This window comes from Nuphar pumila, chromosome 16 (assembly GCF_984573655.1).
Source record: "Nuphar pumila chromosome 16, dmNupPumi1.hap1.1, whole genome shotgun sequence".
Lineage (NCBI taxonomy): Eukaryota > Viridiplantae > Streptophyta > Magnoliopsida > Nymphaeales > Nymphaeaceae > Nuphar > Nuphar pumila.
In genome coordinates this window covers 5,410,875-5,434,461 of record NC_143264.1, presented here as the reverse complement: position 1 = coordinate 5,434,461, position 23,587 = coordinate 5,410,875, and the positions used below count along the sequence as shown (strand labels likewise).

At 38.9% G+C, this 23,587-nt stretch overlaps 1 protein-coding gene across 1 annotated transcript in view; it reads right to left on the bottom strand.

Annotated features, from left to right (window-relative positions):
* Positions 1–343: 343 nt before the first annotated feature.
* MOS14 (ARM repeat superfamily protein) overlaps positions 344–23,587 on the bottom strand; it is a 68,662-nt gene continuing 45,418 nt past the window's right edge. The window contains exons 18-27 of the mRNA XM_089991971.1: positions 6,991–7,114; positions 6,776–6,857; positions 6,610–6,698; positions 6,455–6,529; positions 5,862–5,916; positions 5,389–5,508; positions 5,211–5,303; positions 4,982–5,127; positions 1,441–1,618; positions 344–979 (exon numbers count right to left, since the gene is read on the bottom strand). Coding sequence (XP_089848097.1) covers positions 701–979; positions 1,441–1,618; positions 4,982–5,127; positions 5,211–5,303; positions 5,389–5,508; positions 5,862–5,916; positions 6,455–6,529; positions 6,610–6,698; positions 6,776–6,857; positions 6,991–7,114 — 1,241 coding nt within the window. The 3' untranslated portion in view covers positions 344–700. The remainder of the gene's footprint in view (positions 980–1,440; positions 1,619–4,981; positions 5,128–5,210; positions 5,304–5,388; positions 5,509–5,861; positions 5,917–6,454; positions 6,530–6,609; positions 6,699–6,775; positions 6,858–6,990; positions 7,115–23,587) is intronic.

Below are 23,587 nucleotides of genomic sequence, written 5' to 3'. Positions count from 1 at the left end.
ATTGACATCCCTAACTCTACCAACCCAAACTGCTGTTTGAAAGCTTGGTTTTGAGAGATGGAAGTGGTGACGAGGATGGCAATGGGAGTGGAGATGGCCTCTCATTTCTCCATTTCAACTGCATCCTGAAAAGGATGCAGCAGACAACACTCTCATCACCCATTTTCTTCTCCACTCCATCACCCTTCTCATCTCTTCACCAATACCACCTCCCAACCAAAGCCTAAATTGTTTCATTTTCAGTGTAAGAAATCCATGCCAACAAGTGCAAGATCGGAATCAGTCCACCACAAACTATACAGAAGATGCCAGAAAAAGAAACAAAAACAAACCATGTAGAAGATGCCAAAAAAATATCAAAACCATTAAAGAGTTCCATCAATCCGTCCTTTACAACATGATAAAAATATACACTATCAAGAATATAAACAAATCCACTATTTTACATGATACAGCAAGAGGAGAGAATAACATCAAGTTTTCAAAACCAAAGTTTCATAAACGGCACTCAAAGTTTTTTCCTGAACAAATTTGCAATGAATTTGTACAGCTATTCTCAAGTATAAATTCCCTGGATAATATTGCCTGAAAAACTGCAATTGCTCCACTCTTCACTATGATACAACCGTTGAGAGTCCAAACCTACCTAGCAATAGACCATTTAAGAGAGCAAACACCACTAAGTAGCCCATCTTCTCAACTATTGTGCACGAACGAAATTCACCTCATGAGGTTTCAAAGCACCCTGCACACTATCTTGCACAGTTCTGTTGCGTCGACAAACATCAGACAATTCTTCAAGTGGGCCAATAAGAGCAGAACTATCTGCTTCGGATGCCAACTTTGACAGAGCACTAAGAAATCTGGAACTCTCAGACTCAGTAACAGCTGCCGGTGGGATGAGTGATATAGCTTCTTTTGCCCATTCACACACCCTCACACCATAAGACCTTGTTAGGGAACGCAAAACATATGATACCTGAAAAGACAGAATACATGTTTTAGATCACGAAAAACCTTTAGTCAGAGAGAGAGAAGTTTAGGAGGTCTCTGAAGGCAACAGTGGGAACCTTTCAATGAAAGCACAAAAAATCTCCTGATCATTCCTATCATGAGCAGTCTCCCATCTTTAAACCACTCACAAATATCACTATACGCAGCCATACTTTAGGCATCTGATCATAAATTGGGCCTGGTCCTCAATTTATAGGATGGACTATGAAAGTAAAGATTGATATGACCTGAAACTTTAGGCTTTTTCTTTTTTTCTACTTACTCCTCCCCTTTCCAAATCCCCCAGGATCTTGTATAAAGTCAACCAGATATATGACTAGTTGAACGTTCTGGTTCAGTTATATTTTTCACAACATTATTGGGCTCATACGCAGACAGAGAGAAAGACACATTTGACAAGTTCAATAAAATGTTTGTAAAACAAACCTCTTCAAGCCGAGATGTTGGAAGTGCACCAGTAATTGAGGCTATCAAAATTCTAGTGATATTTGAACCTCTGGGAAGGACCACATTGTCTATTACAGAACGACACTCCTTCCCATTAGCAGAACTTGCAAGATCAAAAACATCAGACATGAAGGTCAAGATGGAATTGCAAGCTTCCCTGTCACAATTGGAAAAGTTACAAGTTCAGATTTATAGAAATGTTTGAGAAATCTGTATTTCAAACACAACCTGGAAAAAATCAAAGGAACAACCTACAGAATTGAGACATTGTGTCAGTTGCAAAGGCTACAGGAATCACAAACTTATCTTTCAAGCAGATAAAGTCATAAAACTTCAAATTATTACTCATGACAAAACAATGTTTTCCACAAAATAGCATAAAAAATTCCATTATTTTGTAATTATTGAAAGCTGAACTGGCATTTGTAGTAAAGTAACTTGGCAAGGCTACTAACATCACCTCTCTCATTATGCTAACATCACATATTTTCTCATTATTTATCAATAAAGATTTGATCAACTAAAAGAATCATTAATATCAGTTTCTATTGATCAAATAAAAGAGTTAATAATATGAATTTCTATTAATCAACTAAAAGAATCAATTATATCAGTTTCAATTTTTACAATTTTTTTTGAATTTATAACCCGAAGAAACCGCACCCGGTACGAAGACCTGGTCGCGCTGGCTCAGCCTGCCATACCTACGGTCGTCATGTTGGCTGCGCAAAACTCTGAGCCTAGGACCCCTGCCCCAGGGCCTATGCTACGGATTGGCTTGCGCAGAGGGGTGACACCCATGGGAATCAAACCTTGACTGCCCATCTAGCAGCCAAGGCCCCACCCTACTAAGCCAACCCCCCTTGGGAATTTACGTTTTTTCTGCAGCAATGCTGATCCATCGATGTTTGTTAAACACAATGTTCATAGAACTTTGATTTTACTTGTATATGTTGATGATATGATACTGACAGGGAGCGATAATGAACTCATAAAGGAATTCATTTATAAAATTGAGCATGAGTTTCATGTCAAAGATATGGATTGTTTACATTATTTCCTGGGTATTGAAGTTGATTACAATTCCCAGTGCATATTCTTGTGCCAAGAAAAGTATGCAGGGGATCTTTTGGAACGTGCTCAAATGCAAGTGTAAATCTATTGCCAATCCCATAGCCAAAAAATATCAATCCAATCTCCTAGACAAATTTCATGATCCAAACCAATACAAAAGCCTCCTGATCAGAGTTACCGGAAGCTTCTTAGGTAGGTGGGAAACTCGCTTCCCGGAAACTTGCTTCGGAAGTGCGATACTCCTCGCTTCTGAAACTTCATGGGAATCTCGATTCCCTCACACTTCTTCTTTGTTTCCTACACACATGGTCTATGGTTCCTATATGTTTTTCTCACGCTTCTTTTCATGCATTTTCTCTCACGCTTTCACTCACTTTCCATGTACTTTCTTTAAATTAGTAACCATCATTGTTAGATTTTAACAAAAAATGAACTCTTTTACTGAAAAATCACGAAATATAAGAATGATCAATTTTATTTTAGTTTTTATTTGTTTCTTGTTTGATTCCTATTCAATTACTATATTGCTTCATTTTTTTAATATTTGGATTTTAAATTGATACTTCGCTTCCCGCTTCCTATAAATTTTAAAATGCCTCGCTTCTCGCTTATGCTTCCCGTATCGATTCCTGCTTCCACTTTCTAGTTTGGAAACCTTGCTCCTGACAAATTTCAGTATCTAACCATCACCCGTCCTAAGATATCCTTCAGTGTTAATTATATAAGTCAGCTTATGCATGATCTCAAGGCTGGTCATTTTTAGGCTCTCAAACGTACTCTCAGGTAAATTAAAGGAACTGTTGATTTTGGCTTACGTATATTGAAGCAAAGTACTCTTGATCTCTATGGCTTCTTAGACGCAGACTGGGCAGGGTGCCTCGACACAAGGCAATTTACTACCGGGTTTTGTACTTTTCTTGATAATATCATTTCTTGGAGTGCCAAGAAACAAAACACCATGGCCCGATCTAGTGCAGAGGCTGAGTACAAATCCACGCCTCTACAACAGCTGAAATCACCTGGATATCATTTATTCTCAGAGACATTGGAATTCCGCTATTCAATGCGCCTATTCTTCACTATGACAATATTAGTGCTCTTCACATGTCTGCCAATCCAGTTTTTCATAGTGAAGAATAGGCACATTGAATAGCAGAATCCCAATATATCTGAGAATAAATGATATCGAGGTGATTTCAGTTGCTGTAGAGGCCATGGATTTGTTCATGTAAAGTCATTTTGGGCTGTAAAACATGAATCCTCATATCAAGTAACCCTTAAAAGATAACTACTGATCTAGCAAGTAGGTCAATGTTGTAAAAGCCAAAAAGGTCAATCAAATATAGAAGTTTGAAAATGCATGAAGTCCATGGCCATAGGAAGCTAGAATTGTAGCAAATGGGTAAGAACCATGGCAATTTGCAGGTGCACATGGAAAATGCCAAGCTTAATGGAAACTAATTTTAAACATGCAAGTAATAGAAAAGCACAAAAGGAGCAAAAGAAAATGAAAAAAAGGAAGAAACACAAATATCATGAAAAATTTTATGGACTTATCTAATAAAGGAAGAACAAAAAGCTTATAAGAAAGCAGAAATATCTGATGCAAAAAATATCTTCCAAGCAAATTAACATTGAGAAGCAATTAGCAAGATCCAAACATTATGATTGTATATTAAGGAGTTATCTAGACACGGATATCATGTTGGAAAAGAGTCCAGACTGATGAGTTATAATATGCTAAAATTCTGAGCCAAGTCTCTTAAGAATTCCAACCAGATGACAAATTTTATTCTATGCTGCATTTATTTATTGCAGACCAGTGAACATCCCAACCAAAGAGCACAAATAGGGGAAGAAACTTAAATACTGATTGGTTGGAGACTATACTTAGCTCTCTTAATTATGCTCCATACAGAAAAACTACCCGTAAAGTTCAAGTAAAAAAACTAAAAAGAAAGAAAAGAACAATGAAAAACAAGTTTCGAATTTTTAACTAAAGGTGTTCTTGTTGTCATACATTCAACCCAACAGCACCTGCTCAGCACTTGTACTTTTGAGGGCACTGTAATTATTTGTTTAGTAGCGGCAAGAACTGAGAATGATCCGAGGAACCAAGGTTTTGTAAATGACCATGTGACTGCTCCAAATTAGTGATACTTTAAGTAAAAAGAGACTTACCATTTAACTTTTCTGGTAGACTCTCTTATATTTTATTCTCCGTTTTTATGGATCAGAGAAGGCACACTTTGGACAATACATCATTTAAGTCAGTCTCCTGCTATTACAGAAACTTGCAATTTGCAAGTCATTTTTGCTGGTAGCATCTCTTGCATCTTTTCTTTTGTTCTTATAGATCAGCAGAAGCACCATTTAAGTTAGTTTTCTGCTGTCATAGAAGTTTCAGTTCCATCATTTCCTTCTTTACAAGGATTGCAGTCAATACCTGTGTTGCACAGTGGTCCCGATTATGGAACAGTCCACTAGTGATGAGAAAATTGATGTTGGAACAAATATATGAGGGCAATATCTGATACATCTTGAAGCCAACAGGAAACAATCATCTGCTATGTCCGGTCTTGCAGTAAAATCCTACCAAAAAAGGAAAATCATTATCTTCTTTAGATGTCTAAATAAAAATAAATAAATAAATAAATCTAGGCTAACAACATTACCTCAATTTTTGTCAGTAGGTGTGTTGTATGACGGAAGAGTGACTCTATTAAACATCCAAGATAGTTGGCACAAGACGGTTCGGATCCAAATAACTTTGCCACATTATAGTAAAGTAAATTATCAGGAAGAAGGATCTGAGACAGGATAAACAAATGAAACCACTAGGACTAAACAAACCTTAATAACTTCACTAGAAAGATATAGGAAGCATGACTGATGATGCAATTGATACTGTCCTTGAATCACAGTCAACATATCGCCAATCGAGACTACAATAAACTTCCCAGAAGTCCTTACCTGTAACACATTGATAAGAAATCATCCACATAAGTTGATGAAGGTTAAGCTGAACTGATATTTCATCTAAATTGGAACTATTCTATCAAAAATAGAAAATATCCATGTTCCAGCCAATGAAGACAGCATAAGAATCATTGACAGTTATGAGCACAAACTTGCAATTCACAAAACTTGCCATTGAAATCACAACAGACATAAAATTTGCATTAAAATGGCATGGAAAAATACATCAAATTTGCTCTTTAAAATTGCATTGAAAAATAATACTCAAATTAAATAGCCATTAGTTGAAAAGGTGGAAAGCATTTTCTTTTCCTACTAAATGACATTTCCTAACTTGTAGAACTTACAGCATATTTGCAACCTCGGCATAATGCCTCCATTGTCCTCATGTCCCATGCACGACTGCAGATCACATGAACAATTTCAGAACACTGTAAAGGCCATATTCTTAACAGTAAATTAGCATTTAAACACCTACTTTTATTAAACAAAAATCATAATTAGATCAAGATTTTCACTTTTTGAAGTATCTTTCTAAACAGCAAAGTCATTTGCTGTAAATCTAGAAAAATTACAATTCATGGTGCCCATTGATGACACACCAGCATGTAGTTTTAAAGCTTACAAGGGAAACAAAAGTTAGTGAACATGTTAATGTCTATGACAATCAATTGACATTAACAGAACAGATGTTGGCCCCTTCATCACATCAAGGTTCTTAAAGAAAGAAAAAAAGAAGAATTTCTTCTGTTTGAAGCAAAATCTTCTTTTCCTGTAGCTGCCTCCGCTGCCAACATGGAAACATTATTGGATTTGGTGCTGGGTTTGCTCAGGCTTGGAGGGCTTACGCACATCAACACACGCGTACCTGTACGTTTGCATGCACATCTACACACGCATACCTGTATGTTTGCACACACACACACACACACACACTTACTGATCAAAGATGGCCTTAAATAATGGCCATATTCTTTGGAATGCATCTCCCACAGCTTCAGGGTGATTTACGTATCTAGAAATTGCATCAGCACATAAATGTCAACTCATTCACTAGAACAAAGTTTTTGAGCATTAAGCGGACAAGAATAAGACCTGAAAATATTGGCTAAACGATCTATATGAATGGTAAATTGAGCCGGATTCAACTGCTTGATTGACTCAATGCCTTGATTCATAATTTCCTGTTAACATAGACACTAATATTAGTGACAGATAACTAGTGCTGAAGAAAAGGAATTGCAGCTGAAACAGGGGAAACCTGTAGAGGATTCACTGCTGGCAAGCACAATGCCTCAAGAGCCTTTTTAGCTTGATCCAATGAAAGTTCTGTTATAACCACACTTCATATAAAAAGGAATTTACAAATAAGCCAGAAGTGAATAATCATCAACATATGAAATAAATACTGCGTGACATCTTTGAATGTTAGAAAAGCATCCTTATAAGTATGTGAACTCCTTCCCAACAGAGTACCTCAAAGCTTCAACTAGTTGCAATGAATCCTCTGTACATACTTTATAGCTGCCTTCTCCACCAACAGCTCTGTGATAGATATGGAAAAGCCCATCTAGAGAACCACATAGTTTTGCCCTGCAAGCTAGTAAAAGAAGCAAACATTTACCTGGAATCAGAATGGGGCATGTTGTATCATATCTGAAAAACCAACCATTTTAGATGGTAAAAGAAAGAACCACATAAAATCAATAGCAGAGATTGGATGTCATACTTTGATAAACAGCTTAAATTGATTAGCCTAAAAGCATGAAAGCCAAGTTCTTCAATTCTTAAATGATCCAAGCCTAGAAACAAATGTTAATATTTTACCCTATGTAGCTAAAAGTGCTAGTTGGCGCCTAGTTGCCAGGCTCCTAAAAGACCTAAAGGCACATAGGCAGGACTAGAGGGGACTAGTTGGTCTAGTCCTGACCCCCCCCAAAAAAGGAAAAAAAAAAGAAAATTTACAATGAAGTGCTCTTGGAGCACCTACTCCCACGGTCCCACCTAATAGAAGCTTTAGATTTTCAAATTTCTTGAACTTTTTTTTGTTGATCAGAACTTATAGATCTGATCTATAAGCATTATTTAGTATAAAACAAGTTTTGGATCATGTGATTATTGTTAGAATTTACACCTGTATTGAGAAAGGATAGAGAGAGAAACGAAGAAGAGAATGCAAGAGGGGTCTGCGGCTGTCACGATTTCTGTGTTGTAGAAATCGTGACCTAACTTTATATTTATATTTGGATGTACAACATGGGTCTGGATCTATTATAATATCCAAACCCGAAACAAAAGTAACAAAACGTACATACAAGAGATAGTTGTGGGTCGGTTCGGACCCCAACACCTAAAACACCTTTTTCACCCCCCCTCAAGTTGATCATGGTTTTGAATCATGAACAACTTGTCTTTAAGCATCCAAAAACGATCTTTTGTCTAGCCCTTTGTAAATACGTCTGCAACTTGTCTTTCAGTGTTGACAAACTCAGGCTCAATCTCTTTTTCCTCAACTTTTTGTCTTACAAAATGTTGGTCAATTTCAATATGCTTAGCACGACTGTGGTGAACTGGATTGAATGACATGTTGAGAGCACTTTGATTATCACACAGCAAGATAGAGCGAGCAATCGTTTCTCCTACTTCAGTTAGGAGATGTCTAACCCACGTGACTTCGACAGTAGCTGCAGCCATAGATTTATACCCTGCCTCAGTGCTTGATCTAGCAACAACCTTTTATTTCCTGCTGCTCCAAGAGACTAAATTCCTTCCAATAAAGACACAATATCCCGATGTAGATCTTCGTTCATCGGGATCCCTTGCCCAGTCTGCATAACAGTATACAATAAGTTCGCGCTCATTCTTGCCCAACGACTGCGGTGAATATATCAATCTGTCCCCAACGGTCCCTTTCAGATATCTAAGTATCCTCTTAACCGCTTCCATATGTCCAGTACGTGGTGCATGCATAAACTCAGACACTTGGTTGGCTGAATAAACAATATCAGGTCGAGTGAATGTGAGATACTGCAACATTCCTATTAGACTGTGATACCTGGTGGGATCGTCACACAAATCTCCATCATGAGCATTGAGTTTTTGGTGAAGCACACTTGGAGTAACTAGAGGTTTGCAGTCTTTCATGCATACCTTGCTGAGAACATCCACGATATACTTGTGTTGAGTGAGCGTCAAGCCATGAGCCTGGTTATCAACTTCTACACCAAGAAAATAGCGCAAGGCACCAAGGTCTTTCATCTTGAACCTCTGACCTAGTAAGTTTTTTACTTTTTGGCTAAGTCACACGGACTCGGCTAGGGAGGTCCCGCACCCGAGTCGACACGCCCGACATGAGTGCGGACATGGGTGCGGCTTCGGACTCGGCCTGGACTCGGTCAACGCCGAGTCGGACTCGGTCAACGAGTCAAGGCCGAGTCTGTCCACATTTTGGACTCGGTCAACTTTGACCGAGTCCAAAAATGTCTATTTGTAGGGTGAAAAAACTAAAAAATTGATTTTTTTTATATTTTTTATTTAAAATTATATATATATAAAAAGAGACTGTGTTGTGCACAGTCACGGTGCATTGTGCTGTGCACAGTCACAGTGTTGTGCATAGTGGACTGTGTTGTGCACAGTGGACTGTGTTGTGCTGCAGTTACAGACACAGTCACAGACTGTGCTGTGTCTGGGCACTTTTTTAAAAAAATAAAATAATATATATATACATATAACAGAGTCCCCGTGTCCAAAATTTTTAAAATTGCGCTGCACCCGTGTCGCACCCGCATCCATGTGACATAGCTTCTTGGATGTGAGCTTCAGAGTTCCCTGTGACGACGATATCATCAACATAAATTAATAGTAGAGTAGTCACATTCTAACTTCTAAAAATAAATAGTGAGTGGTCCAACACGGAACGAGCAAATCCATGTTTTTGAATCTCAAGCAAGAAGCTATCAAACCAAGAGCGAAATGCTTGTTTTAGCTCTCTTTAACATGCACACATGTGTTTTGCAATTGTGTTCTTGAAATCCAGGGGGTTGCTCCATATAGACTTCCTCCTTCAAATCTCCATGCAAGAATGCATTTTTCACATCAAGCTGACTCAACTTTCATCCATGTTCAACAGTTAGGGAAAGAATAATTTGAATTGTTCCCATTCTCACCATCGGACTGAGGGTCTCATCATAGTCTTGCCCAGCTTCTTGAGTGAACCCTTTTGTCATAAGTCTTGCCTTGTATCGTTCAATGGTCCCATCTGGCTTATACTTTATTTTGTAGACCTATTTGCATCCGACAACATTTTTGTCAGGTGGTCTAGGAACTGTAAAAGTATCTTCAACAAGATACTTTAGTCGATAACACAACAACCTTAAGAATAAATGTGTGAACATACACACCCAAGAACACTTGTGCACAACAAACACAACACACCGAATCACAAATGTGCACTTGCACCCATAAGTTTCATAAACACTAAAGAGGTTGGGCTATAATCCCAAATCCCTTGAGAAAATACAAGAGGAGCTGCCCATATAAATAGGGCTTGGAGGAGGCCTTGGGAGGGGCTCCACATAGTCGTTGGAGCCCCTCCAACGGTCACATTTGTGACCGTTGGAGGGGTCCAACGACTAGTGGGTTGGGCCCCTCCCAATGCATGTACAATGCATTAAATGCAAAAAAACAAAAATACAAAAAGAAAAAGAAAAAAGAAAATACAAAAAAAACATATTCTTGAAAAAAAAAATGTGTAAAATTCCTAAACTACCCTTACTATGACTATATATATTTTATATATATAATTGGTAAATACATATACATATATTATATATATGTATATGTATTACCTTATATATATAAAATATATATACGAAATTACAAGTTTGATTACATAATTTAACACCCCCCCTCAAACTTAGGGCAAGATGACCGATAGTTTGCCAAGAAGGAAGTTGAACCGCGGAGCGCACAGGGCTTTAGTAAAGAAATCGGCCAACTGATATTCGGACGTGACATAAGGAAGGTTGATAACTCCTCGGAGATATGCTTCACGAACATAGTGACAGTCCATTTCGATGTGTTTTGTCCGCTCATGAAAGGTGTGGTTCTTTGCAATGTAGATTGCACTTTTGTTGTCGCAGCATAGCTTGGTGGGTCCTTCAATTTTGATCCCCATGTCTTCTAGCAGTTGGTGAATCCAAACAATCTCCATGGTAGTAGTGGCCATGGCACGATATTCAGCTTCAGTTGAGGAGAGCGACACCTTTTGTTGCTTCTTGCATCTCCACGAAATTAGTGAGTCTCCTAAGAACACACAAAAACCAGTGGTGGAGTGACGGTTATTTGGGTCACCTCCCCAATCTGAGTCAGTATAAGCAATCAATTTTAAATCAGAGGAAGAGGACAGAAAAACTCCCTTATTTAGAGTACCCTTTATGTATCTTACGACCCGTAAGATGGCACTCATGTGAACGGATGTAGGCGCATGCTGAAATTGACTTGCAGTATGGACCGCATGGGATATATCTGGTCTGGTAATACTCAGATACATCAGGGACCCTACAAGCTGTCTGTAAGGTGTAGGATCCAATAGGGGAACTCCATCATCAATTTTCATCTTTGCTCCTACTACCGCAGGAGTTTCACACAGCTTCTCATCTGTAATACCTGACCTGTCAATGATCTCAGAAGCAAGCTTAGTTTGAGATAAGAAATATCCTCGAAGAGAGTATGCCACTTCAATTCCCAAAAAATAAGTTAAAAAACCCAAGTCAGACATTTCAAATTTATCTTTTAAGATAGATTTTATACTTTTAACCCCGTTAGAATCACTCCCAGTGATGAACATGTCATCAACATACAGAAGTAAAATAACAATCCCTGCATTGGATTTTCTAACAAATAGAGCAGTGTCAGTAAAACAAGAGGAAAAACCATTCTCAATCATAACAGAGTTAAATCTATCATACCAAGCCTTGGGAGCTTGTTTTAGGCCATAGAGTGCTTTCTGAAGACGAAACACCTTTCCCTTAGGAGTCTCCATTCCAGAAGGAGCATCCATGTAGACTTCTTCGCTTAAATCGCCATTTAAAAAGGCATTTTTCACATCCATTTGATAGATGTTCCATTTGTTGATAGAGGCAACAGTTATAAGACATCGAACAGTGACCATACGAGCTACAAGAGCAAAAGTTTCTTCATAGTCAATACCATATTCTTGACTATATCCTTTTGCAACCAAGCGAGCTTTATACCTTTCAAGGGATCCATCACTTTTAGTTTTTACTTTGAAAACCCATCTGCACCCTATTGTTTTCTTACCTTTAGGAAGATTTTGGAATTCCCAGGTTTTGGCTCTTCTCAGAGCCTCAAGTTCATTGTCCATGGCATTAATCCATTCAGGGCATTTACGTGCTTCTTCAAAATTTCTAGGTTCTATATAAGAGTGGATGGCACTAAGGCAGGCTCTATATCTTGGTGAGAAAGAGTCATAGGAAATGAACCTAGAAGGAGGCCTTCTACTTCTCTCAGTTCTACGAGGGATCACTTCATTCTGAGAGGCACTGGAACTGGCATCATTATATCTGTCAAGAGCACTCCTAAAGTTGTTTTGATCTCTATGAGAGTAGGTGATAGGGTCTCTAGGTAATTCAATAGGTTGATGTGACGAAGGAGACAAGGAGATGTTTTCCTCGGTTTCCAGTTCATTTGGGTTACCTTGATCTGACTCATTATCACTAGTATCATCATCCTTATTCAGTAAATCAAATAAAAAGGAGTAATCCATATTTTCATTATGGGGGTCACAACTTTCAAATCCACTAACATTTTCCAAAAAACTCACGTTCCTGGAAACATACAACTTATCACTTTTGATATCATAACAACGAAACCCCTTTTGGGTTTCAGAATAGCCAAGAAAGGCACAAGGAATGGCCTTTGGAGAAAGTTTGTCATTCTTATCAGTAAAAACAAAACACTTACACCCAAAGACCCTTAACCTGCAATAATCAGGTTCCTTATCATACAGTTTTTCAAAGGGAGAAATTTTGTTTAAATTTTTCGATGGAAGTCGGTTTATGAGATAGACAGAGGTAAGAGCTGCCTCAGCCCAAAGATTTTTTGGAATGTTTTGAGAAATGAGCAAAGTCCTAGTTGTTTCAATGATGTGCCTGTGTTTTCGTTCGGCTAACCCATTTTGTTGAGGGGTTTTTGGACATGATTTTTGGTGAAGAATTCCAAAATTTTCAAGATAACCCTTAAATTCATTTGAGAGGTATTCTCCTCCAGAGTCAGACCTAAAAATTTTTAAAGATCCATTGAATTGATTTGAAATCATCATGTGAAAATTTTTAAAGGTTGAAAAAACTTCATGTTTATGTTTAAGGAAATAGATCCAACAAAACCTAGTATAGTCATCCACAAAGATTACATAATATGAAAAACCTCCTTTAGACATTACCGGAGCCGGTCCCCATACATCGGAATGGACAATTTCAAATGGTTTTGTCGTAAACATGGATCTTTGAGGAAAGGGCAAACATTTCATTTTCCCAAGAATGCATTCATTACACAAAAAGTCACTTTTACAAAGATGTTTAACAAAAGGCAAGTACGAGATTTTAACAATATTGGGATGACCCAATCTCTTATGCCATACATGAATGTCTTTGTTTTGGACGACGTTGCAAAATTGACTCTTGGGAACTTGAAGAAAATCTACGTAGTAGAGGTCTCCTCTTCTAGAGCCTTCCCCAATCAATCTCCCGGACTGGCGATCCTGTATCCAACATTTATTAGAAGAAAATTTTATATCGCAACCATGGTCCGAGAGTTGGGAAACAGAAAGAAGATTTAGGTTAAGGTTTGGGATAAAACGAATTTTTGGAACAAAGAAGTCTTGTTTTTCAAAATTACCTATTCCTTTAATCTCAAGAGATGTACCGTCCGCGGTTGATACAAAGGATGGAAAAGCACTTTTAGAAAAATTTGAAAGAGTGCAATAACTAGGGGTCATGTGAAAGGATGCCCCGGAATCTAAAAGCCATGATGTCTTACCGGGGGAAGAGGATGACATAGCGGCTCCGGAAGTACCTCCCTTGAGAAGAGGTTGTAGGGCTTCCACGATTTGTTGAAGAGAAAGAGACTCACTTGATAAAGGGGGTCGTTCTTCAACTTGAGATGCCATAGCCGTTGCAATCAATTTCTTCCATTTAGGACACAAGGGTTTGATATGTCCGGGTTCTTTACAATGATAGCAAGTTACTTTGCTATAGTCTCTTTTGCCATACCGATCATTTCCTCCTTGACCTTGATTCTTGAAATGAGGAGGTCTATAGGTCCTCATGTTATTTCCCGGTCTTGACACGGCATTAGCCATTTCACCATCTTCTTGAGTAGAAGAAGTAACAAGAATGCTAGGGTTATTTTTGCCAATCCCCATACGGGTTTCTTCACCACTTAACTTGGTGATAACATCTTCGAGTGAGGGGGATGTGAAGGCGGAGAGAAGAGAGGACCGAACTTGTTCAAATTCGGGTCTAAGGCCATTTAAAAAATTGAAGAACCGGTCTTCTTCAAGTTGTTTGTGCCTTAATTCGATAGCCTCACCACTCCATTTAGGTTCAAGAATTGCGAGCTCGTCCCAAATAGAGGATAATTCGGCAAAGTACTCCCGAATGGTCATGTCATTTTGTTGGAGAGTCAAAGCCCTCTTTTGAAGAAAGTACTTGTGGGATAGATCTCTTGAGGTGTACATTTTCTCAAGATATACCCAAGCTTCGGAAGCCCTTTTAAATTTGATGATGTTGGCATTTATCTTGGTCTCAACGGATGAGAAAATCCAAGATAATATCTTGAAGTTCTTCATTTCCCAATCATCATGTTTCTTAGAATACTCTTCAAGGGCCTTTTGTCTTTCATCCCCTTCAAGAATCTTAATATCACCTCCTTCAACAATGGTAATTTTGGGTTCCGGTTCCGGTATGGATCCATAAACGTAACCCCAAAGCCCCTTTCCTTTAATATGGGCTTCCATATTACCGGCCCAAACATGATAGTTTGAGCCATTAAGCTTAAACCCAAGAGAGAAATGGGAGTCTTTTTCGCCCATTAGAGAGGAAAGAATGCAAGAGATAGTATGTACCTTAATTACTTTTTGCGTCTTTCTTGACAAAAGGAGCTCCTAAAATATTGCTCGAAGAAGATGATCCTCTTTGATTTCAAAAAACTTGAAGGCACGCTTCCCGAGGAATGCAAAAGAAGGCGAGTCACAATTCTTCTTCTTCAACGAGGCTCTGATACCATGTAAAAGTATCTTCAACAAGATACTTTAGTCGATAACACAACAACCTTAAGAATAAATGTGTGAACATACACACCCAAGAACACTTGTGCACAACAAACACAACACACCGAATCACAAATGTGCACTTGCACCCATAAGTTTCATAAACACTAAAGAGGTTGGGCTATAATCCCAAATCCCTTGAGAAAATACAAGAGGAGCTGCCCATATAAATAGGGCTTGGAGGAGGCCTTGGGAGGGGCTCCACATAGTCGTTGGAGCCCCTCCAACGGTCACATTTGTGACCGTTGGAGGGGTCCAACGACTAGTGGGTTGGGCCCCTCCCAATGCATGTACAATGCATTAAATGCAAAAAAACAAAAAGAAAAAGAAAAAAGAAAATACAAAAAAAACATATTCTTGAAAAAAGAATATGTGTAAAATTCCTAAACTACCCTTACTATGACTATATATATTTTATATATATAATTGGTAAATACATATACATATATTATATATATGTATATGTATTACCTTATATATATAAAATATATATACGAAATTACAAGTTTGATTACATAATTTAACAGGAACAACTTCCCAGGTTTCACATTCATGCAATGCCTGCATTTCATCATTCATGGCTTCTACCCATTTGGTAGAAGTGACTGCCTGATAGTACATAGTGGGCTCATCTTCCTTATTGAGTGCAGTTAAAAAAAGCTGAAAATCCAAGGAGAAGTTGTTATAGCTGACCCACCTGTCAATAGAATGTCGTATGCGATTTGATTTTCTGACCTCAAGAGTATGAGAGGGAGTAGGATCGGTGACTGAGACATGATTTGGATGATTTGATACTTTCGGTCTCTGTCTAGAATAGGAAATGCCTTTGTATCTGCCTGATACGAATGATGGTGCTCCCTCCTCATTTTGCGATCCCGATGTCCCAGTGTTCTCGAACATCTCTTCTTCTCGTTGTATATAATCTCTTCTTCTCGTTGTATATAACAAAAAGTTCTAAACTCAGCCAAGGATAGTAAAGTTCAGTTGTGTTAGGGGACATATCCATTGTGTCGGTACCATGATCAAAATTTTTCTCATCAAAGACAACATTTCTTGAGATTCTAATGCGCCTGTTGATTGGATCATAACACCTATATTCTTTGTAGTCATCTGCGTATCCCACAAACCTACACTTCTGAGCCTTATCCTGAAACTTGTTTCTCAGGGACTAATCAATATGCACATAACAAACACATCCAAAGACACGCAGATCGTGATAACTAGGGTGAGCTCCAAAAAGACAATAATAAGGAGACTTATTTTCCAGAACCATAGGCAGTCTATTTATCACATGAACGGCAGAATGAAAAGTTTTTGTCCATAGGTTGATGGGAAGATTACTGTCATGAAGCATACTCATGGCACTTTCACTATATGCCTATGTTTTCGCTCAGCAATCCCATTTTGTTGTGGGTGTGTAGACAGAACACCTTTCTTCCTATTCCGTTATTTTGAAGAAAAGAAATAAAATCACGAGCTAAGAACTCTCCACCTCCATCACATTGGAAAATTGAATGGACTCAAAAAATTGATTTTTAACCAAGGAAAGAAAATTTTGAAACAAAGGGAAGACTTCCGACTTATTTTTTATGAAATATATCCAAGTGTATCGAGAATAGTTATCAACAAAGATCAGGTAGTATCTGCTCCCGGATCCAGAAACAATTGGGGCAGGTCCCCATACATCGGAACAAATTAACTCAAAAGGTTTTGAAGCTCTCTTATTAATGGAATGAAAAGGCAATACATGACTTTCGCATGAAGGACAACTGAGACACTTCTGACTTCTCTCATCCCCATTGAGACTTTCTTTTGGAATGAGATTATTAGAGACAAGTTTCTCAATAAAATGACTCCCACAATGTCCTAATCGACTATGTCATAAGAATGACTTATTACATTCAGAAATACTAAAAACATTAGCAGAAGAGGATGAACACGACTCTAATGAAGACTTCGAATCCAGATGAACAGGGCGGGCGGAATGACATGGAGCTTCTTCAAAGACATATATATTGTTTCGTCTCTTTCCTTCAGCAAATGTTTTCCTCGTACGTAGGTCCTTGACCTGCACAGAGAAGGGAGTAAATTCAACTGAAGCATTATTATCATTAATAAGTTTGGAAACGGAGATAATATTTTTCTTGATGTCGAGAGCATGAAGAACATCAGAAAGTGTAAGAGTAGAATATGACATAGGAATGACAATTTTTTCAACATGGGAAACAGGATGGTTGGATCCATCTCCAGTGACAATCTTACTTTTTCCAAAATAAGGAATAGGGTTAGAAAGTTTACCTGCATCGCAGGTTACATGAGTCGCTGCCCCTGAGTCGACAAACCAAGTGCCTTCATCACTTTGCTTCAATTTTAACTCTGACAAAGTGGATATCAGCAGATCTTTAATCTCTCCACTGTCACTGATATTTGTGAACTTTCTTTTGGTTTCTGTCTATGGACCCTTTCCTTTATTCTATGGATTATGCCAACAATTCGCCTTGATATGCCCCATTTTGTTACAAAGGAAGCAAGTGGGGATGGATCTTTGTCCCTGCGCATGAGCTAATATATTGGGCGTGGGAAGTAGACCACGTTCTTCGTGTCCACTTCGCCCTTGTCCTCCTCGTCCTCTACCATAAGTCACTCTTGTGGCAAAAACTTCTTGGGAATTTGTGTGAATGTGAGTTTCTTCAGAGAAACCTTTCAGAGTCATTTCATACTGAATCAATTTAGCTCGTAGCTCATCAAAGGTAGGAAGGACAAGAAGGCACAATAGTGAAGTGACTATCATATTGTAGTCAGATCCCAATCCACTCAGAGTTTGTTGCACCATGTCACTGTCACTTACCGCACATCCTATAACTGCAAGTTGATCTGTGATAATCTTTATCTTGTTCAAATATTCCATGATGGTCATAGAATCTTTTCTTAGCAACTGAAATTTTCTTTTGAGAAAAAACATCCTTGCTTGTGAAACCTGCGAATACGTCTGAATCAGTCGCTCCCAGAGTTGTAGTGTTGTACAATTGTCAGGGATGGCAACAAGGACCTCTTGAGACAGGGTTGAAGTGATGTATGCAACAACTGATTGATCTTTCTTTTCCCAGTTGAGAAATTCTACATTTTTTACATACACGATCGAACTCGCCCCTTTATCATCTTTCTCTTCACTCGGGACAAATTCTGGTGGGACTGGAGTGGTTTCATCCAGGTAACCTAAGAGACCTTGGCTCCTTATAAAAGGAACAATTTGTCTTTTCCAAATCAAGAAGTTTAAGGTATTCAACTTTTCAGAAACGAGTTGGTTGAGAAAACTTGAAGAAAGATTTGATTGAGAGGAATAAGGATCCATTGAGAATGAAAATCAACAAGAGTGTTCACGAAATGCTCAGCCCCTTTTTTCTTTTGGCTGTCAGATTCTGAGAATAGAGAGACTGAACATTTTTCTATACACTCCAAAAACTGAGATTGACGTGATGAAAAATACTTTCACACGTTAGATGTATTTTCAGACAAGTATAGAAATGGATAATCAAGAAGTAAATTGCATAGCAAAACAATAAGGAATCACGAGAAAAGTTGTAATATTCGAATATGCAAAGGTAGATTCGTGGAGGAGATTGGGCAAAAGGAAGATCAAACAAATAGTACCAACAAAGGAGATCAAGCAGATAATATTAAACGAAAACAGATTTGAATTAGCAATCGTGATTGGTTTGGTGTTTCACGTGAATCGATTTCAACGATTCACGTGAAATACTGTCACCCCTTTTTCACGGTCTGGGTTCACGTGAACAGGATTCACGTGAATCTCAGATCCACTAGAATGTAAAACCCACGCGAGATGTGGGTACACAGGAAATTTTAGAAAGAGGAGAAGAATGAGAGAGGAAGAAAGGAAATGAAGAAGAATAGAAGAGTAGAAAGGGAAGGAACAAAAAACCTCAAATTTCTGATCATCGCACCTGTCGGAATCCTCTTCGGCCTTTAGATGGATCTCCGCTCTGATACCATGTTAGAATTTTCACCTGTACCTGTATTGAGAAAGGATAGAGAGAGAAATGAAGAAGAAAATGCAAGAGGGGTCTGCGGCTGTCACGATTTGTGTTGTAGAAATCGTGACCTAACTTTATATTTATATTTGGATGTACAACATGGGTCTGGATCTATTATAATATCCAGACCCGAAACAAAAGTAACAAAACGTACATACAAGAGATAGTTGTGGGTCAAGTTTGGATAGTTGTGGGTCGGGTTCGGACCCGAACACCTAAAACACCTTTTTCAATTATAGCATACATGTAGGCTTTTTAAGACCTTTAAAAATCAATGGCTCATAATGTATCAAATTTTTATGACTTAAAAAATCTTTTTTTTATGTGCAGAAACATGAACCAAAGCATGATCCCTTAACTATGTTGAGTACATCCATAAGGTCTGATTACGAAGATACAACCTACAACTATGATTTCCAGTATGTGGGAGTAGGTGCTCCTGGAGCACCGGAGCATTACCCTCTCTCTCTCTAAATTTGATGATTCTAAAAATCACGTTTTTACATTTGAATCAACCCGATCAAAAGTGTATTCCTAGTAAATATATCTTTACTGGGACAAACTCTTGTATGGATCTAGCCAAAAAATGGTAGATATAATACAGATGTGTTTAACATGGTTTAATCACTATGTTAGGAGGTTTTATCATGTCTAATACACCACAAGATTCAATTTCTTAGATGGTGAAATAAATGAACTCACAATTCATGAAAGATGGGTGGTTTAGAAATTATGTAAAACATCATATTAGAGTAACACATGAAAAATAGTAAATAGAACACGCTGAACATGATCCAAGAGTTAGATTTTGCTTTTGGAGATTAGATCAACGTAATGTACCACCGTAAGTTATGGCCACAATAGATGCATATATATATATATATATACATAGCAAGAGAAAGAGAGAGAACATGGATCATCCTGCCCCCTTTTTTGTTAGGTCACTTTTCGGGCCCTCTAAAAATCATAGTTTGAGGTGTTTTATGCTCTATCTGAACCGTTCGATGTGTTTATCATTGCTTATTTATTAATAAATAAGCTTTGTTTCAAATTGCTTCAACGTAAAAGTGTTAATATTTATCATCAAATTTTACTACAATTACAGCTGTTAATCTTTTTATCGCTTTAAAATACACATGTGAGCACAAAGATGTTTAATCAAATACATGTTCTCTATTGAATAAACAATGACATAACACATCTAATGATTCAAATAGAGCGTAAAACACCTAAAACTATGATTTTTGGAGCGTCCTAATGGTGACCTAACAAAAAGGGGGCAGGATGATAGTGAAGGGTAGATACTTAATCAATAGGTGCTTGAACACCTACTTGATGTTGCCGAGCTTCCATTGCGTGCACGATGGATGGACGCTCAATCTTTTTTTACGCAAAAACACGCAAAAATGGATGAAAAAGGGTATTAGCAGCGCTTTAGCGCCGGTAAAGATCTCAATTCTGCTGGGACCTTTAATGACGCATAAAAACGCTTGAAGCGCGGCTAAAGCTTTATTTGGCGCAAAAAGACAAAATTTTAGCGTCTTTACCATTTTTTGTCGACCGTATCAAGTGGCTACACATTTCCAATATATATATGGTTAAGATTTTCTACAAACGATTGTATGTGCAATCAACCTAGCAAATGGGGCAGAATCCCCTTGTTTGTTTTAATCTCACATCAAACACCATAGATGTAATCTACATGTTTTGTTTAGTGGGAGCTGACTTTTGGATCGCCGAAATCCGACCTGTATACAAGTTTATCCGGCGATCCAAAAATCAACGGCTATGAAGGCATCAATTTTTTTCAACTCATAAACGCATGTTTTTTTGTCGAAAAAACATGATCCAAGAGTCGATTCCTACTAAATCGAGCATGTTGAACCATAGTCACAAATATCGGCAATATTTTCAAAATATTGTAATTGTTCCCTTGTGACCTACTTTGTACAGTTGTGTCTAGAGTCTGTTTTGCTTTGGTTGAGTCTTGATGTAAGTCTTGAGTCACTTGTAACTTTCTCCGAGCCACCCTTGCACTTTGGTTCAGGTTGATCAATACCTTGAAGGGTTAGCCCGTAGATCTGAATTGTAATGAGCATGCGGGCAAAATTATGAATGAATGCAAATGCGTTGAGATTTCTTTTGTTCACCCTTATTGTGATTACTTTCAAGTGATTGCAATTTCTCTCCCTCTATTCTCTCTCGCTCTCTTGCACTCTCTATTATCAAAGCTTCCACAGCGGCAAACGAGTGACCGAAAGGCTTGCAGCGGTAAGGAAGGATCTTCGCGCCGCACTGGCCTATTAAAAAAATAAGCCTATGACAAGTGGTACCAGAGCACGTTCTCGAGCTGAGGAAGAAACTCCAGAGTCGGTGTCGAGAGATGCGCCGACAGGCCGTGATTTGTGAGCAAGACATTGTGGCACCCCAATAAAACTTGTGTAGCACCAAAGGTAAGGCAATCACCAAGATCGAAGAGATGAGTTCACTTCGAGGCCATGCGCAAATGGCCGAGACTGTCAATAGACTGGTGGTTGATGTGACTTCGCACGAGAAAGCGATTTCACGCGCATTTGAGTCGTTCGGAGGACTAGACGATAAGGTGACGAGCCTCTCAGAGCAGGTGAACTTGCTGATGAGACAAGTTACTTCGGTTACTACGATATTTACCACTCTGCAGAATAAAGTAAATGAGCTTCAATTAAAGAAGTGCACTTTGCAACAGACAGTGAGACCCTAAATGGCAAAAATGGTGATATGCCATCAAAGATAGATGTGTCGAGGCCATCGAAGTTCAATGGTTCAAGAGATAACAAGGCCACAGAGAACTTTTTGTTCCAGGTGAAAGATTACTTGGATATTCAGAACGTATTGGCCGAAGTAGCAGCTCTCCTCGACGGAGATGCTATAGCCTAGTGGAGAAGGAAACATAACGATATAGAAAGAGGGCGTTGCGTAATTGATACTTTTGAGGCATTCAAAACTGAGCTATGAAACGACTTTATGTCGAGGAATGTATAACGCCAAACTTATCAGATGGTGTCAGAATTGAAGCACACTGTAGCCTTGATAGACTACATCAGGACGTTCCAGAAGCTCATGCTGGACATACCCAATATGCTAGATAAAGACAGACTCAACTGGTTTATTGTGGGACTACAGCCATGGGCACAGTCTGAAATGAAAATGAGCAATCTCAAGATTTTGGAAGATGTGTATGCGACGGCCGAGCGACTAGTGGATACACAGTGCAAGTCCTTCACTTCATCGACTAAGGCTGGAAAGAAGCTGAACCACGGATGCAAGGAGGATCGACGTAACAAGGGTGAGGCGTCGACCCAACACCATTTCGACAAGAAGCAGAATTACAAGTACAACAATAACGATAAAAAAGGGCGGGTTGTGACTTGTTGGTTCTGTAGCGATAGACATATCGCAAGGCAATGTCTAAAACACTTCGTGAAGGACGACGGGCAGGCCAATGCAATACAAGCAGAGAGTAGTGATGTCGAGGTCGTGCAGCCTAGGATGGGGGCCATGCAGACCATAAATGCGGTCAGAAGTTGTGCAGTCGAAAGCATACCGATTAGCAAAGAACTCATGTATTTGGAAGTCATTGTAAATGAGAAGTCTGCTATGACAATGATAGGCTCCGAGGCCACACATAACTTTGTCTCGCGGAAAGAGGCAGAGCGGTTGGGCTTGAAGCCCGAGCCAAAGCAAAGGACCATCAAGACGGTGAACTCTGAGGCCAAGACCATCTTTGGTGAAACAAGGGATGTGGCTATTCACATTGGGAGTTGGGCCGGCAAAGCCAACTTCTCAGTGGTGTCCATAGACGATTTTCGAATGAATTTGGACATGAAGTTTCTTCGCAGCCAAAATATGATGATGTTGTCGAAGTTCAACTCGTTAACGATCATGGAGCCAAACTCTTTGCACACGGTGCAATGCCATATTCTTAGAGGCAAGACTTCAATGCTATCTGCTATACAATTGAAGAAGGGTGTCAAGCGGGGAGAGCAGACATTCCTAATTGTCGTGCGTACCGAAGAAGGGAAGGTGGAAGCAACAGTGCCGCCGACCCTTGACCCACTATTGACAGAGTTTCGGAAAGTGATGTCCCTAGAACTGCTGAAGCCTCTGTCGCTGAAACGCGAGGTTGACCATAGGATTGAGTTGACCCCTCAAGCAAACCCCTTGCCATGGTCCCTTATCGCATGGAACCGGCTGAATTGAATACTTTTTCAGGTGAAACATGATGGTTCTAAAAGGCTATGTATGGATTACCGTGTGTTGAACAAGGTCATGGTAAAAAACAAGTGTTCGTTGCCACTGATAGCAGATTTATTCGATTAGCTAGGCAGTGCCCATGTCTTTTAGAAGCTAGATCTGCGACTGGGTTACTGATAAGTGAGGATTGCTGACAGTGATGAGCCCAAGACAACTTGTGTCACTCGTTATGATGCCTACGAATTCCTGGTGGTGCCATTTTGGTTGACTAATGCTCCGGTCACATTCACAACATTGAAAAACAAGATCTTCTACCTGTTAGATTTTCAATCTCCAGGTCGTTCCACGCGTGAGATCTGAGAAACAGAGAGAGATAGAGAAAGGGAGAGAGAAGTTGGGGAAAAAACCGATACCCAGTTGTGTTAGGGTCGGC